Source organism: Panthera onca, chromosome E3 (assembly GCF_046562875.1).
Source record: "Panthera onca isolate mPanOnc1 chromosome E3, mPanOnc1 haplotype 2, whole genome shotgun sequence".
Classification (NCBI taxonomy): Eukaryota; Metazoa; Chordata; class Mammalia; order Carnivora; family Felidae; genus Panthera; species Panthera onca.
In genome coordinates this window covers 37,988,753-38,003,694 of record NC_138354.1, presented here as the reverse complement: position 1 = coordinate 38,003,694, position 14,942 = coordinate 37,988,753, and the positions used below count along the sequence as shown (strand labels likewise).

At 55.3% G+C, this 14,942-nt stretch overlaps 1 protein-coding gene across 4 annotated transcripts in view; it reads left to right on the top strand.

Moving 5' to 3' along the window:
* MGRN1 (mahogunin ring finger 1) overlaps positions 1-14,942 on the top strand; it is a 54,933-nt gene that overhangs the window by 30,110 nt on the left and 9,881 nt on the right. For 2 of the 4 annotated variants that reach the window (XM_060648355.3, XM_060648357.3), the window contains exons 6-12: positions 4,408-4,474; positions 5,123-5,172; positions 7,288-7,335; positions 7,996-8,064; positions 9,531-9,690; positions 11,671-11,780; positions 14,457-14,522. In XM_060648355.3, coding sequence (XP_060504338.1) covers positions 4,408-4,474; positions 5,123-5,172; positions 7,288-7,335; positions 7,996-8,064; positions 9,531-9,690; positions 11,671-11,780; positions 14,457-14,522 — 570 coding nt within the window. The remainder of the gene's footprint in view (positions 1-4,407; positions 4,475-5,122; positions 5,173-7,287; positions 7,336-7,995; positions 8,065-9,530; positions 9,691-11,670; positions 11,781-14,456; positions 14,523-14,942) is intronic. The other 2 variants (XM_060648356.3, XM_060648358.3) reach the window with 1 other exon arrangement.

The following is a 14,942-nucleotide window of genomic DNA, read 5'->3' as shown; positions in this document are numbered from 1 at the left end:
CCAGTGAGGCTAGTTGTCCTGGGGGCACACCTGGCTCGTAAACCAGTCTGAAGTGCCACACACGGGCACCCCCTTTCCTCCCTTAGAGCTTCAGGAGGCCCACATCCCAGGTCATCAGCATGAGGCAACGCGGCCATGGCTGGGGTGGTGGTAGGCGCCACGTGGAGTGGTGGTAGCCACTCCGGGCCTGTCCAGTGTGGAGTCATCCCAGGACGTTTCCTTGCCTTTGCCTTCTCCGGTGATCACCGCAGCTAGTTGTGTTTTTGAAATCAACTCACTTCGTTTGTGTATTTTTTTTTTTCTTTTGGCGGTAGAATACACAGAACAAAGTTTACCATTATGACATTTAGTACAGTCCTGTATGCGTACCTCTGTGCAGTCCCAGAACATTTTCATCACCCTAGCGGGAAACTCTGCACCCATTAAGCGGTCATTTCCATTCTCCCCTCTATTACGTGTATTTATATTTTTTCTTCAAAAAATTTTGCGTAATGTTTATTTTTGAGAGGGAGAGAGAGACAGAGTGCCAGCAGGGGAAGGACAGAGAGAAAGGGAGGCACAGAATCCGAAGCATGCTCCAGGCAGTCAGCGCAGAGCCAGATGCAGGACTTGAACCACCACATTCTGTGAGATCGTGACCTGACCCAAGTCAGACGCTCAACTGACTGAGCCACCCTGGCGCCCCTCTTCTTTTTTTTTTTTTTTTTTTTAAACGTTTATTTATTCTTGAGAGGGAGAAAGAGACGGAGTATGAGCAGGGGAGGGGCAGAGAGAGAGAGAGAGGGAGACACAGAATCCGAAGCAGGCTCCAGGCTCCAAGCTGTCAGCACAAAGCCCAATGCGGGGCCCGGACCCACAAACCTCGAGATCATGACCCAAGCTAAAGTCAGACACTCAACTGACTGAGCCACCCATGTGCCCCTACGTGTGTTTTTAAAAGGAAACTGAATCAGTTATTACCATAGTTGGGAAACTGCTTAAACTTGCCATAGGTAGAAGGTTCTGGAAGTTAAGCTGTATGGAGAGCCAGCTGTTATGATGTCCTGTCGCTGTGTCATTGACTGCCGAAGGTGCTGAAGCGGACATTGGCAGGTGTTAGAAGCCTGACAGATACTCGGGCACCAAACCCAGATTTTTGCTCAACCAGGGCTTCTCAGTCTCAGTGCTGTTGAACCCTGGGGCCCAGATCATTCTCTGTGGTGAGGACTGTCCTGGGCATTGTGGGATGTTGATCCTTGGCCTCCACCCGCCAGGTGCCAGGAGCCCCCCCTAGTGGTGATAACCAGGGATGTCTCCAGACACGGCTAACTGCCCTTTCGCCATCCTCCTTTCTAGGCATTTTCCTGGATTTGCCTATTTAAAGATTACAACAGCAATGTATGCTTATTGTAAAATGTGAAAATTATACAGAATTTGTAAGGCAAAACGCGCTCCAGTTGAATCTTCTCCAGAGGCAACCACTTCTGACCATTTAGGGGGTGTATTCCAGACTTTTCTCCCATGTGCATTTGTTTGTTGTAAAGATGCAGTCATGCGTAGAAATATTATTCTGTAGCTTGTTTTTTCCCCCCACAATCATTGAAAGTCATTTTCTGATACATCATTACACATAATGAATTATCTATATTCAAAAACCTATGTTTTCCCTTTGAAGTACATACTCCTTGAAGGCAAAGCTCTTATCTGAGCATGAATGCAGTGAACAGTGTGTGTGGATACATTTCCAGAGGATAAGTACTCTGGTCTCCACTGCATTGTTGCCTGCTGGCTTTACCTTTCTGCTTTAATTCCCAGAGCCACTTCCTCTGGCCTTCTCCTTTCTATGTATGTATGTATGTACGTATGTATTTAAATTTCCATCCATGTTAGCATATAGTGCAACAATGATTTCAGGAGTAGATTCCTTAGTGCCCCTTACCCATTTAGCCCATCCCCCCTCCCACAGCCGCTCCAGTAACCCTCTGTATGTTCTCCAAATTTAAGAGCCTTCTGTTCTGTCCCCCTCCCTGTTTTTATAATATTTTTGCTTCCCTTCCCTATGTTCATCTGTTGTGCATCTTAAAGTCCTCATATGACGTCTCTTTTTTTAAACAGCTTATTGAGGTCTAATTTTCACCCCTTTAAAGTGTACAGTTTGGTGATATTTACCATAGAGATAGTCCCTGACTTCAGATGGTTCAACCTAAGACTTTTCGACTTTACGATGGTACAGAAGCAACGCACATTGGGTAGAAATTGCGCTTCGAAGTCTGAATTTTCCCCTTTCCCTGGGCTAGCAATGTGTACTACGGTCCTCGCTCAGGACTCCAGGCGGCAGGAGTCATGGCTTCTGGTCAGCCGCGTGGTCACGAGCGTAAATGACCACAAACTGGCGGCCATTCTGTTTTCCTCCTTCACTACAGTGTTCAGTACATCATGTGAGATACTCAGCACTAAACTATGAGATCGGCTTTGTGTTAGGTGGTTTTACCCGCTGTAGGCTGATGTTTTTGAGCGTGTTCAAGTTCTGCGAGGTGTATTATTAAGTGCGTTTTTGACTTCTCATACTTTGAACTTCTGAGGGGTTTCTCGAGATGTGACCCCACCGTAGAAGGTCTGTATTCATAGAGTTGTGCAGCCATCACCACCATGTAACCCCAGTCCACTTCTGTCACCCCCAGAAGAAACGCTCTGCCTGTCCGCATTCCTTCCCCAGCCTCCCCCTCAGCCCCTGGCAACCACTCATCTACTTCCATCACTGTGGATGTGCTTGTTCTGGAAGCTTCAAATAAACAGTCATACACTGTGCGACCTTTTGTGACTGGCTTCTGTCAGTGAGCGCGTGTCTCACGCAGGTGGTAGCAGTTGTCAGCACGTCATTCCTTTCCACGGCTCACTATACTCCGCTGTGTGGTTGGACCATGCCCGGTTCATCTGTTCACCGGCTGACGGGCGCTTAAGTTGTCTGCACCTTTGGGTTCTTAGTAATGCCATTCTGAACATCGCTATACAAATTTTGGTGTGGATGCGTGTTTTTATTTCTCTTGGTTATGGTTTGCTTTTTAATTTTATTTTTTAAGGCTAGTTTTCATAGTAGTTTCAGGTTCACAGCACAGTTGAGAAGAAGGCATAGAGATTTCCCATAGAGCCCCATCCCCACATAAGCATAACTTGTTTTACTGCATTGTAGTGTGGGCGTCTTTTGAGATGTCCTAGTGGTTGGAGTGGCTTCTTTGCTGGTTTTCAGGCTCCCTGTACCCTGAGGCTGCCGTGAGCCTGCGGCCTGGCTGGGTCCTGTCCTGAACACGTTCTTCACCGCCCCGCGTGCAGCTGGTGTGCACATGGCTTCCTGTAGTCCTGCGTTCCTGGGAATCCATGGCCTGTGTCTCTGTGAGGCCTTCCCAGGCCACTGTCCTCCTCAGCTCCTGCTGCCTGAACATGCTGAGCTTTGCATGGCTGGTGTTCATGGCATGTTTTGTTGACCACCATGGTCACTGGGCATAGCTTTTATCCCTCTTTTACAGACAGGGAAACTGAGGCTTGGGTGGTGGAGCCAGACTCCATCCTAACACCTGGCCCCTCCCAGTCCCGCCTCCCACTGGCAGCCTGGGACCCACAGGCACCTTCTGGGCCTCCCCTTGCAGCCCTGCTTCGGGTGACCTCAGTGGTCACGTCTGTCCTGTGGCCCCGCTGGTGAGCCGATGTGGACTATGCCCAGGGAGACACATGTGGGGAGGAGAGCGGTCTTTGGCCAGGGGGCAGCTGGGAGCCACGGAGGAGAAGGAAAAGTGAGAGTGGGTTTCTCCTTGAGCTCATCCTCCTGCCACGGTGTCGCCGCTCCCTTCTCCTCTGGTGCCCATCCAGGAGAACAGAAAATGGCTCAGATAGATGCTGTCCTTCGGTGCTGGTGGCAGCCAAAGGGGAACAGCCCAGGTGTCCCTTAGCTGGGAGTGGTCAAGTGTGGTCTGGCCGTGTGGTGGGAGCGTCACTCAGCCTTAGGGAGGGAGCACTGGCACGCGTGTGGCATGGGTGAACCTTGAAAACATGGTGCTCACTGAGGGAGGCCAGACAGAAAAAATCGATGCCCAGACCGGACGTATCTATGGACACAGTGGGGCTTAGCAGGTGGGGAGGGCTGGGGAGCGGGTGGTGATAGGGACAGGGTTCCTGTGGGGACATGAAGAGTGTTCTGGAAATGGATGGTGGAGGTGGTGAACGTGGCCTTACAAATGTACTTAATGCCAGTGAGTTACACGTGTTTGCCACGTCATTTTTACATATTTCGCTGAAAGGGGAAAAGTGCAGCCTGACGTCTGTCTTCCCTCGCCATTTTGTCTGTCTGCACGAGCTCTGCCGTGACGCCATCCTGCTCACCGTGCCTCCTCCCTCCAGCTCGGTCTGACTGTTCTCTCTTCGTTTTCTCCTCAGTTGAACTTTGACCTGGACCGGGGCGTGTTTCCAGTGGTCATCCAGGCCGTGGTAGACGAAGGAGATGGTGAGCGGCCTTTCCTCGTGCATCCCCCTTCCAGGCCGTGGATGCTTCTCTCCTCAATCAGCCGGAGGAGTTGATTCCAGACGTGATGAAAGATGTTGGCTCAGCCCACTTAGCACTTTTAAGGCCGTAGGGTTCAAGCCCCAAGCTGTCCGTCTGTCGGGCCCCTCCTGGGCTGTGGGGCCCTCCCTTCAGCTCCTTCTCCCGACTCAGGAATTGCCGGCTGCCTGGCTTCCACTGTGGTAGCAGCGCTAGACAGGCCTCAGATTTTGTGTCCGCCCCCAGCGGGTTGATGGAAGACCAGAGAGCGGGGCGGCCACGCTCATTGGCCGACCGGCCCTGTGTCCTGCCGGGCTTGCCACTGCTGTGGGCTGCAGCCCCCCAGCCCCCAGTGTGGGAGCCCTGCCGGCCGAGTCCCAGCTCCTCGGCCCTGCGGAAATGTCCCTCCGTGCAGAGCCAGCCGTGGAGATGTGGCCAGAGGGAGCAGTGGGCCCCCAGGCAGAGGAAGGCAAGATGAGGACGGTCCTCCCTAGGTTTTGGGGTCTCTGGCAGAGAGCCTGGGAAAGCACCAGCTAGGAAGAAGTTCAGGGTGGGGGGCAGAGGAGGGACTGAGGCCAGCTCTGACCACCCGTTCCTCTTTCCCCCGGGCAGTTGTGGAGGTGACCGGCCACGCCCACGTGCTCTTGGCTGCCTTTGAAAAGGTGAGTGCCACCCTGCCCCTTAACTCTGACTGTGACTTGGGAGCTCTGGGCAGAGGGGTGCTGTTTTGAAACTAGAAGTTTGAACTTGGGGTCTGGGCCTTGGCCAAATGGGCTTAGTGCCCTGACGTTCAGGGCAGGTGGGAGGCTCTCCACATATTCTGGGCTCTGGGAGGCTGGGCTTCAAAGCAGCATCCCCTGCGGGAGGGTTTTCAAAGGGTGTCTGGTGTGTGGTGAGGGGGCATCTCCTGTAGAACCCCCTGTAACCTGCCAGCGTAGGGGCGCAGACACCCCCGTGGAGGACTCTGCTCACAGACCAGCTTCTCTCTGGGATGTGGAGGGGTCACCAGGGTTGTCACCACCCAGGAACCCCGCCTTTCCCACCAGGGCCATGGGAACCTGTTAGCCTGGCCTGGTCCTTGCATGCCTGCTATGCTGTCCCTCCAGGTGGCTGTGTCACCCTGGTCCCATGGAGCTGGGTTGACCTCACATCCCACTGCGGCCTTTCAGACTTCTGGGGCAGATATTTGTTGTACTCACTTCTGGTGTCTGTGAGGACAGAACTGGGCCCGTTGTTTGTTGTGTCCTTGGGTCACATCTAGGCCCTCCTGGGGTCCCTGAGTTGGGGATGCCTCACATATAAGAGGCCATTTACGTCCAAGGACTCACTTAATGCTACCTTCGGCCTGATGTGTATTTGAACTTAGATGTTCGTTCGTCTGTGCGGACCTGAGTTCCCAGTCTCCCCTGCTGTTCGTGTGTCATGGCCACAGTACTTAGGGTGCGGTGGGTGTGTTGGCTGTGGTGGTGGGGATTGTCAGCCTCCCCACTGTCTCCGTGTTAGGATGTCATGGGGTCACTGCTATTCATGGGGGCCAGCAGTTGTGTGTGTGTTCACGCAGCAAGCACGCGTGTGGCTGTGTTGGGAGCAGATCCCTGCTCACCGAGACCCTTGCTGGAGGTAGTGGGGTGAGTCCCTGTTGGAGAAGGCCATGGCTGACAGCCCCACATCCCCAGAACATTGGCCTGCACCTTGAGATTGTAAAGTGTTTTCAGCACCGGCCTGTGGCCTGGGTGGACGAGGATCAGGGACCCCATGAGGAAAGCAGGCTCAGGCTGCTGTTTCTGGGCTTTGCGCCGCACGTGGGCACCTGTTGACCCCCAGCCTTCTCAGCCCGGTGTGTGTCTGCATCCTTGAGAGCATTAAGGGCAGTGCCCAACTCCTCCCTGTGATCTGGGTCTTTCCAGACACCCCAGGGATTAGTGCAGCTGGGCCTGAAGCCCCTTTTTAAATCATCTGTCTTGTGCCCCCCTGCCTCCCCCTGCCCAGCCCCAGGGGCTGGTGACACAGAGGGCCCAGGGCAGAGGTTGGGCCTCTCCCTCACCGGCTACGCTCCCCAAGCCTGGCCTTGTCAGAAGGGACGGTGTTTCCTGTGCGTTGCTCTGGCGGAGTTAGGGGCCGTCAATGGCAAACGTGCCGTTGGCCTTTCCAGCCTAGAGCCCAATGAGAAACTGCTTTATTTTTGGAGTCCATCATCCTGAAAATGCCTAGTGTTGGTCTCCATTGACTCGGAGGGGCGACTGGTGTTGTTGCAAGATCTCAGGTCTTGTCCCTTAATTAACCTCCTCCGTCTCCCGGTGGTGTGCCTCCCCAGATACCACCAAACACATCTATCCTCTTTAGTTCTTGGCGTGTTTAGACTTGGGGCTTTCCTGTGTACGTGTGCGTGCCTCGTCTCATGTGCGTGTGCATGCTTTATCTTCCTGGCTGGGCCGTGCCCTTTCGGGGTTAGAACTCGGTTGTCTTAGTTCTTGCCATCCAGGTGCTGCTTCTTGCTATTGGGAGGCTCTAAGAACTCCAGCCGATGGTCATAAACCTGAATGTGCTTGAGAGAACTACCCAGAGAAAGTGGGTTACTTGCGTCAGGGCGGACCCAGGAGGTGGTCCTCTAGGTAGTTTCGATGCCCAGTCAGAGGGCCACATTTGGAGACACTGGCTGGGCTCCGTCCTTCAGCTGTGGGTGTGGAACGGCTGGGGAACGGCCTGCAGCTTGCCAAGCAGAGTGCTAAGTGGTACCCGCTTGACTGAGTTGATCTCTGTGTCTTTCTCCCCTGTAGCACGTCGACGGTAGCTTCTCTGTGAAACCTTTAAAGCAGAAGCAAATTGTAAGTCTGGTAGAAGAAACATCAAGATCCCTTTTCATTTAAAAGACACACACACACACACACACACACACACACACACACACACACGCTCTTACACTCTCCAGGGTCATCATCCGGGCCCTGGGAAGTCTGGATCTGCCTCCTCAGGTGTGTGCATGTGCCCGTGTCCCAGCATTGACTCGTAGCCCCGAGTCTCATCTAGCTGCACAGGGCGTGTTTGTGGTCCATAGACCCGTGTGGGAAACACAGCAGCTCAGGCCGCTTCTGAACTTGGTCAGTGTAAGGGCTGACTGGTCACTCTTGTGCAGCTCGTGACTGGTGGGTTCAAAGTAGTTTTTCTCTGGGGAGGGGGATGGTAAGGTGGGCAGAGGGTATGGTTGCCTGGCCCATATAGAGGTTGGCACCATGCCCCCCAGGGGGCAGAACCACTGGGCCTCCCGTCCTATTGCCCGTGCTACTGGTTGGGCTGGGCAGATAGCAGATTCTCTGCCCTTCCCCTGTCATGGGGCCCATTCCCTGAGGTGCAGGTGGACAGAATTTCAAACCACGACTGCCCTGGGAACCAGGTCCGGCCCCCGGGAAGTGGTGTTGGGCCAGGTGGGTACAGAGGAGCCCTTGAGTGGGGGCGGGCAAGTGCCCGGCTACCTCTCTGCTCTCCAGGTGGACCGGGTCAGCTACCTGCTGCAGGAGATCTATGGCATCGAGAACAAGAACAACCAGGAGACAAAGGTATGTGCTTGTAGTGACACCCGCCAGACTTCAGATGGACCTCCCTCCCTAGCTTTCCTTCCACCCATATAGGAGCAGGTTCCTGGAGGGACTTGCCTGGATCTCCCAGTCCTGGCCAGGGCCCGTGGGCTGGTGGTGGATAAGCTAGTCCCCTTGTGTGCCTTCTCCTGGAGGCCCTGGGACCCCAGGCTCCATTTTTCCTTACCTTTTTAACAGAGACGAGTGCCTGGCTGGCTCAGCCAGTACAGCGTGACTCTTGATCTGGAGGTTGTGGGTTGGAGCCCCATGTTGGGCGTAGAGATTACTTAAAAATAATAATAAATCAGTAAGTGAACAGGATCTATGGGATATTTTGTCCTTTTTCCAGCAAATTCACTGGCTTGTTAACATCATTGGGTGGCCACCCGTCAGGTTAGCGGAGATAGCCTGGGGCTGTGGGACCCTGTGCTACCCTCCGCCAGCCGGCTCACCTCCCAGCCACGAGCGCCTGCACGCTTGTAACTGAAACGTGTGTCTGACAGGGCCGTGGTCCGGCGCAGCCAGGGAAGGGTAGCAGAGAATCAACCTGTGCCTTTGTCATCGTTTTAAAGGCACAAGTGAAAGTGCCATCTCTTAAAAGTGTCTGGAAGTCTTGCACCCCAGCTTCTGTGATCTCTGGAACCCACTAGAAGCTGGAAGTCAGGGCAGCTTGGTGCTTGATCAGGCCCTTAGCCTCAAGTGAGTGCCCTGTGTGTGTCTCACATGCTAACACTGGAGGCTGGCCGACTTTCTGTTAAGGGCCCAGAAGTATATATTTTAACTGTACTGGCCGTACCGTGTCTGTCGTGTCCGTTCAGTGCCCTGATTTTCCGTGTAGCGCGCAAGTAGCCGTAGCCGTCTGGAAACCAGGGGGCAAGGCTGTAAACTTCCAGTAAAACTTTATTTACGGAAACGGGTGGTGGGGCCACAGCTTGCTGTTGTGCAGTGTTGCCGGCTTTTGATCCAGCCACTCATTTCGATTAGGCGGGTTGGGCATGTCAGTCCTTTTCTGCTTTAAACCAGTAAGTTAAACCAGTAAGTTAACCCAGTAAAGTTTTTGCTTTAACCCTGTGCAAGACTTGCTCCGTAGTGTTGGGTCCTTTCCACGTTTTCTTTTGGTTCTGAGGAATAGAAGGAGACCAGAACTTTCGGGGTTTGGTATGTGTGTTGTGGGTAGGAGTCCCAGGCTCTCCTCTGTGCTGGGCCGCGCACAGGCCGGGACTGAGCTTGGTGCCCTGGGAGTGCGGCTCTGGGCCACGTGTCCTGAGGGAGTCCTGCTCCGGGGTGACCTTCTTCTGCTCTCTTGGGCTCCCCTCTGCCACAGCAGCCCCCAGGGGAAGCGGGGGACGGCCAGGGACGGAAACGCCTGCCCGCCCCCCTCCCCGCCCCGGCCCCTTCCTCTGGCCCGTGGGAGCCCACCGACCCCGGGGCCCTTCGTGTCCCTGCAGCCGTCGGACGAGGAGAACAGCGACAACAGCAACGAGTGTGTGGTGTGCCTGTCGGACCTGCGGGACACGCTGATCCTGCCCTGCCGGCACCTGTGCCTGTGCAACTCGTGCGCTGACACGCTGCGCTACCAGGCCAGCAACTGCCCCATCTGCCGGCTGCGTGAGTGGGGCCTCCCGCCCAGGGCACGGCGAATGGGACGTGGAGGTGGCGCGGGTGGTTAGTAGCCACGGCGACCCCGCTCGCGCCTGCGTGGCTCCCCTCCTCAGAAAATTAGACTCGGGGAGTTAACGGCCGGGGAGGGTGCGCCAAGGAGGTTCTTGCAATGAAATTGCAGCTGGGCAGAAATCGACCCGTGAATCAAATCTTTATTTATTTTTAAAAATACTTTTATTTCATTTGTTTTGGGAGAGCGTGCGTGTGCAGGGGGGCGGGGCAGTCAGAGCAAGAGAGAGAGAATCCCAAGCAGGCTCCGCGATGTCAGCACAGAGCCCAGCAAACCGTGAGATCGTGACCTGAGTCCAAATCAAGAGTTGGACACTTCACCGACTGAGCCACCCCCGGTGCCCCTCAAATCTTTAAATGTTACATGGAAAATATTTTGATTTAAAAAACCATCCCGGTGAGGCGGAAAGTGAGCTAGGTGGAAGGTGATTGAGGGATTGGTTTCCTGGAGCACTTCAGACATTTTCTCAAAGTTACCACATGGAGTGTGATTCTGAATGGTGTTTGTCTTCCAGGGGAGGAATTTAAACATTCTCAGGGCAGAAAATCCCACGGATCAAAATGAGCATCAGGCTGGTGGGTGGGTCCCGGCAGGGAGGGACCAGGGTGTGGGTGAGGAGAGAGCCCGCTCACCGGAGCTGCAGGTGTCATCATTGAGTAGGTAGATGATGGCTTTTTGGAGAAGGCCTTCCTGCCGTTTCACACCTGGGTGTGCTGGTCACAGCGTCCTTGGGGCTGGGGGCGGGGGAGGGGGTACTCCTGCTTCACCCCGCGCTCCCGAGCCAGAATGCAGCTGTGTGACCAGAACTGCCATGCTTGTCTTATCGTCACTCTCCGGGGCTCAGAGGAAACCTGTGCAAGGTCACAGCTAGTAAGGGGCAGGGGTGGGTCTCCACTGGTTGTCCCCTGAGATAGACAGGTGTGTGCACGGACCACAGGGCAGGCTGAGCACGTGGAGGTTGAGGATGAGGCCGTGGGGTGTGTGGGGTCCGGAGCCCAGCCCTGATGAGGTGTTGGGGGTTGGGAGGGGAGGCTGCAGGGGGGCCGTGTGCTGGCCCTGGAGGGACAGGCGGCGGGGCCCCCAGCCTGTGCTGGGGCAGTTGTAGCACGGAGGGCCGGTAGCCTCTGCTGTCTGAGCCCCGACCTCCCCCACGTGCCTCGCCTCCTGGGCATTTTCAGGGGTGTGGGGTGCATATGATCTGGAGGCCCAGGGTCTAGACAGCCTAGAGCGAGGGTCCCTGGCAGATGTATGTAGCACTTGGGCCGGACGAGCTGGACCAGGACCCTCGTCTCTGGGGCCCGCAACCTGGGGTGACTGCTGCTCACACTGAGGATGTGGTTGCCTCTGGTCTTGTTGCAGCGAGTGCTGATGCAGTTTGTGACTGTGTGTTGTGTGTGTGCACTTCTCGTAAACGTTACACTCTTGTTAGTGGGCCTGACGTTATACCATCAATAGTCTGCCTCCTAACTTATTCCCAACTCTGTGCTGCTTCTCGTTTCCCAGGATAGAGAAGGTGCCGTCGGCGACGTTCACATACATACGTCTGCCTGCCCTTGGTATAACTTCCAGGAAGACACTGGCCAGTGTCCGGGCCCACTCGGCTTTTAGCTGGTCACCAGGTGTGACCCAGCCACGCTCACCGTTGAGTGCATAGTGGGGTTTGGCATGTGAGAGGCTGCCATGCCCTGCCTGCTGCCCTAGCAGCTCTGCCTGAGCTGGGGACAGTGCAGGACCCGGGGGAGAAAGCTCCCTTCTGGGCTGTTTCATTATGACTCTGTTTTGCTTCGGATTCGGAAACGTGGCTTGACCCAGGACCACTGTAGGGTGGGTGGCCAGCATCCCCGGAGCCTGGGGAGCCGCAGTGGTGCTGGAACTGGCTGCCCCTTACCTGATGGGCGGCCTTCCCTCTGCCATAGCTTTCCGGGCCCTCCTGCAGATCCGGGCGGTGAGGAAGAAGCCAGGAGCCCTGTCTCCGGTCTCCTTCAGCCCTGTTCTGGCCCAGAGCATGGACCACGATGAGCATTCCGTAAGTGCCTCTTTCTTCTTTGTTGAGGGGTGTGCAGCAGAGTCAGGAGGGGGTCTGCAGGAAGCCCCTGACCACTTGCAGAGACCCTCAGGCGTCCAGATGCCCTCAGGGCTTACCTTTGTGTTAGTGGCTTCAGGTTCCCAGTGGGGCCTTGCTGGTCAGGGACTCTGAAAGTGTGGCTGGAAGGAAGGGCGGGGCCAGACTGCCTGCCTCCCTCTGTGTCTTCCGCCTCTCTGAGCCTCTGCCCTCATCTGCCTGGCGGGCCAGGCATGGCCCCCACAAGTGGTGGTGAGGTTGACCAGGGTGATCCAGGCCGGGCCCAGTGAGCCCCGGCTCCGGGGAGTGTTGTTGTTTGCCAAGAGCAAGGGACACCGATGGCAGGTAACCTTGGAGCGTCTGTCACCATCATTCTACCAGCCATGGGCCACTCGGTGGGTCCTGGGAAGTGAGGTGTCGTCCAGAGGACGGCTGCAACATGTCCGCCACGTGTTCTCTGCCCCTGAAAAGGGGTGTCCGGCCTGGACACACAGGAGGGCACGTTGGCAGGTGTCCACCTTGCTTCCGGGAAACCATAAGGTAAAGCTTGTGCTGGCAGATGAGGGGAGTCGGAGTCAGGCTTTGGGGAGAGAGATGGCTCTCTGGCTCAAGAGATAGGCAGAAGGCAGGGAGAGATGTAGAGACCCAGAAAGATAGGCAGAGAGATGAGCAGAGACACAGAATCACAGAGACACGGAGAGAGACACCAGGAGAGATAAAGAGAGACAGGAATGAGGGCAGGAAGGTAGGTATTGAGACATGGGCAGAGAGGCACATCGGAGACAGGGATAGGGTGGGAAGGGGAGGCTGGCAGGGCAGGCAGGGCAGAAAGGGGCCGGGAGCAGGCCAGGGGTCAGGCGGAGGTCTTGAGCTCCTGGGTCCCAGACGGCCACAGCAGTTGTCAGCCAGTGGGTCTATTTTCTTGGCTCTTGGCTGAGGTTGTTGGGATTCATTGATTCTTAGAGGCCCCTGCCACCTGTCTACATGGGACAAAGGACCCAAACCCTGTGGTTTGCACACCCACAAGATGGGTTCCTGCATTGGGCCGGTGGGCGTAATGTTTGGCCCATATGGTGTTTCTGAATATTGGGCCAAAGTTTGTTTATTTAAATTTTTTTTTGTTTTAGAGGGAGAGAGAGCGTGAGTGGGAGGAGGGACAGCGGGGAGACAGAATCTTAAGCAGGCTCCACGCTCAGCATGCAGCCCACCACAGGATTTGATCCCACGACCCTGGGATCGTGACCTGAGCCAAAACCAAGAGTCAGGTGTTCAGCCAACTGAGCCACCCAGGAGCCCCTTGCGCCAGTGTTTAAAAGTCTGTAGGGGCTCCTGGGTGACGCAGTCGGTTAAGTGTCTGACTCTTGAACTTGACGCAGATCATGGTCTCGTGGTTTGTGAGTTTGAGCCCTGTGTCAGGCTCTGTGCTGATGTACGGAGCCTGCTTGGGATTCTGTCTCTCCTCTCTGCCCCTCCCCACCTTGTGCGTGTGTGGGGACTCTCTCTCTCTCTCTCTCTCTCTCCCTCTCAAAAATAAATAAACATAAAAAAAAAAGAAAGTCTGGAAATTTTCCTTAAGACTCAGATTTCTGGCTTCTCTTTCAAAATATGAACCTGTGGTCTCACAGCTGGAGCAGACACAAGGCCGCCCTAAGGTGGGGTCCCATCACCCCCACTCATCCCGGGCCAGCGACACTATGTGTTTTGCCTGCTGGGCCCCTGTTGGCACCAGGGCTTACTCCTCCCGGAACAGCCCTCCAGCAAATTTCATGTTGGGCTCGAGGAACATCACATACTTCTTCCAGCAGTATACTTCCGGTAGAGAGAGGAGCAGCGCTGAGGTGTGATTGGTTCCTGATGGAGGAGTCACTGTTTTGGAGGGACGGACACCCAGGGGTGGATGGCGGGTTTTTTGTTGCTTGTCTGTGCCACTCCAGGCTCTGCCCTGGCGTCTGAGCATCAGGCCTGACCTTCTATGTTTGCCCCTCTTATCCCAAGGATAAGTACAGGGCACACTGAGGCTTGGGTTGTAAGCTTCACCTGCCCCGGAGGGCCAGTGCCTTCCCCCCCAGAGGGTTAAGGTAGGGTACGTGGGTTCTTGTTCTCTGCCACGTGTCCCGTCTAAGCAGTTTCCACGAAGCGCCACAGAGAAGCCAAATTTTCTTCAGTGGGTCTGTTAATGTTATCAATGAGTAGGGGTGATTTGGGACCAATTTTTCTCCCCAGCTTCCTCGAGGAGTTGGACGTTGGTAATAAGTTTATACAGAGCCTCAAAAACGTGCAGGAGCCTGTCCCTTCCCTGTGCCTAGCCGGGCCCACTTGTGGGGAGCGCCTGGCCACTCTCCTGCCTGTGCTGGCCAGGACCGGCTTCTTGGGGTGACCCAGACCACGGGTGGGCAGTGGGACAGGGATGGGCTCCACCAGTGGCATGGCCTCCTGGGAGTTGCATAGATGTCCAGGCCCAGGCCCCTGGGGCAGAATCTGCACTTGGTCAGGTCCCCGAACTTCATGTGCAGGTGCGGTTTGCCAGGCACAGGCTCACGGCTCACCTGGAGGCCGGCAAAGCTGAGAGACCCCAGCCAGCCAGCTCCAGCGCCGTTCGGGGGGTGGCAGTCGTAAAACGTATGATTTTTATCTTGACAGTGTCCCTTTAAAAAATCAAAGGCGCACCCCGCCTCACTGGCCAGCAAGAAACCTAAAAGGGAAACAGTAAGTGTGTTTGGCCCTATGGCTACATCTTTGCCCCGCACCCTAATGATTAAACCAATGACAAGTATGGGAAGTCATTTTCACCCCAGGCTAACGTGTTTGGTTAATTTAATCTGTCAAATCCACTCTCCCCAGTCCCGGCGTCCCTGCCCAGGAAGGGAGTTTTGTGGAACAAGCAAAGCTCAAGGTCTGTCGGCAAAAAGCCAGTGTCTCGGATCCCCGCTGCCAGGCGGCAACGGCGCCCGCCTCAGGCTGCCCCTTCTCGCCAGCTCTGCTTCTGCCCGTGGTCCCCAGTGGCCTCGTTTCCCTTTTTTTTCTTGCTGGCAGTGGAATGATGTCAGAGGTGGAACTCACGTTGCTGCTAGTTTTGCAAACAGTCTTCCTCGCGCTTGCCTGTTGTCCTGCATCCTCTGCCTCTCC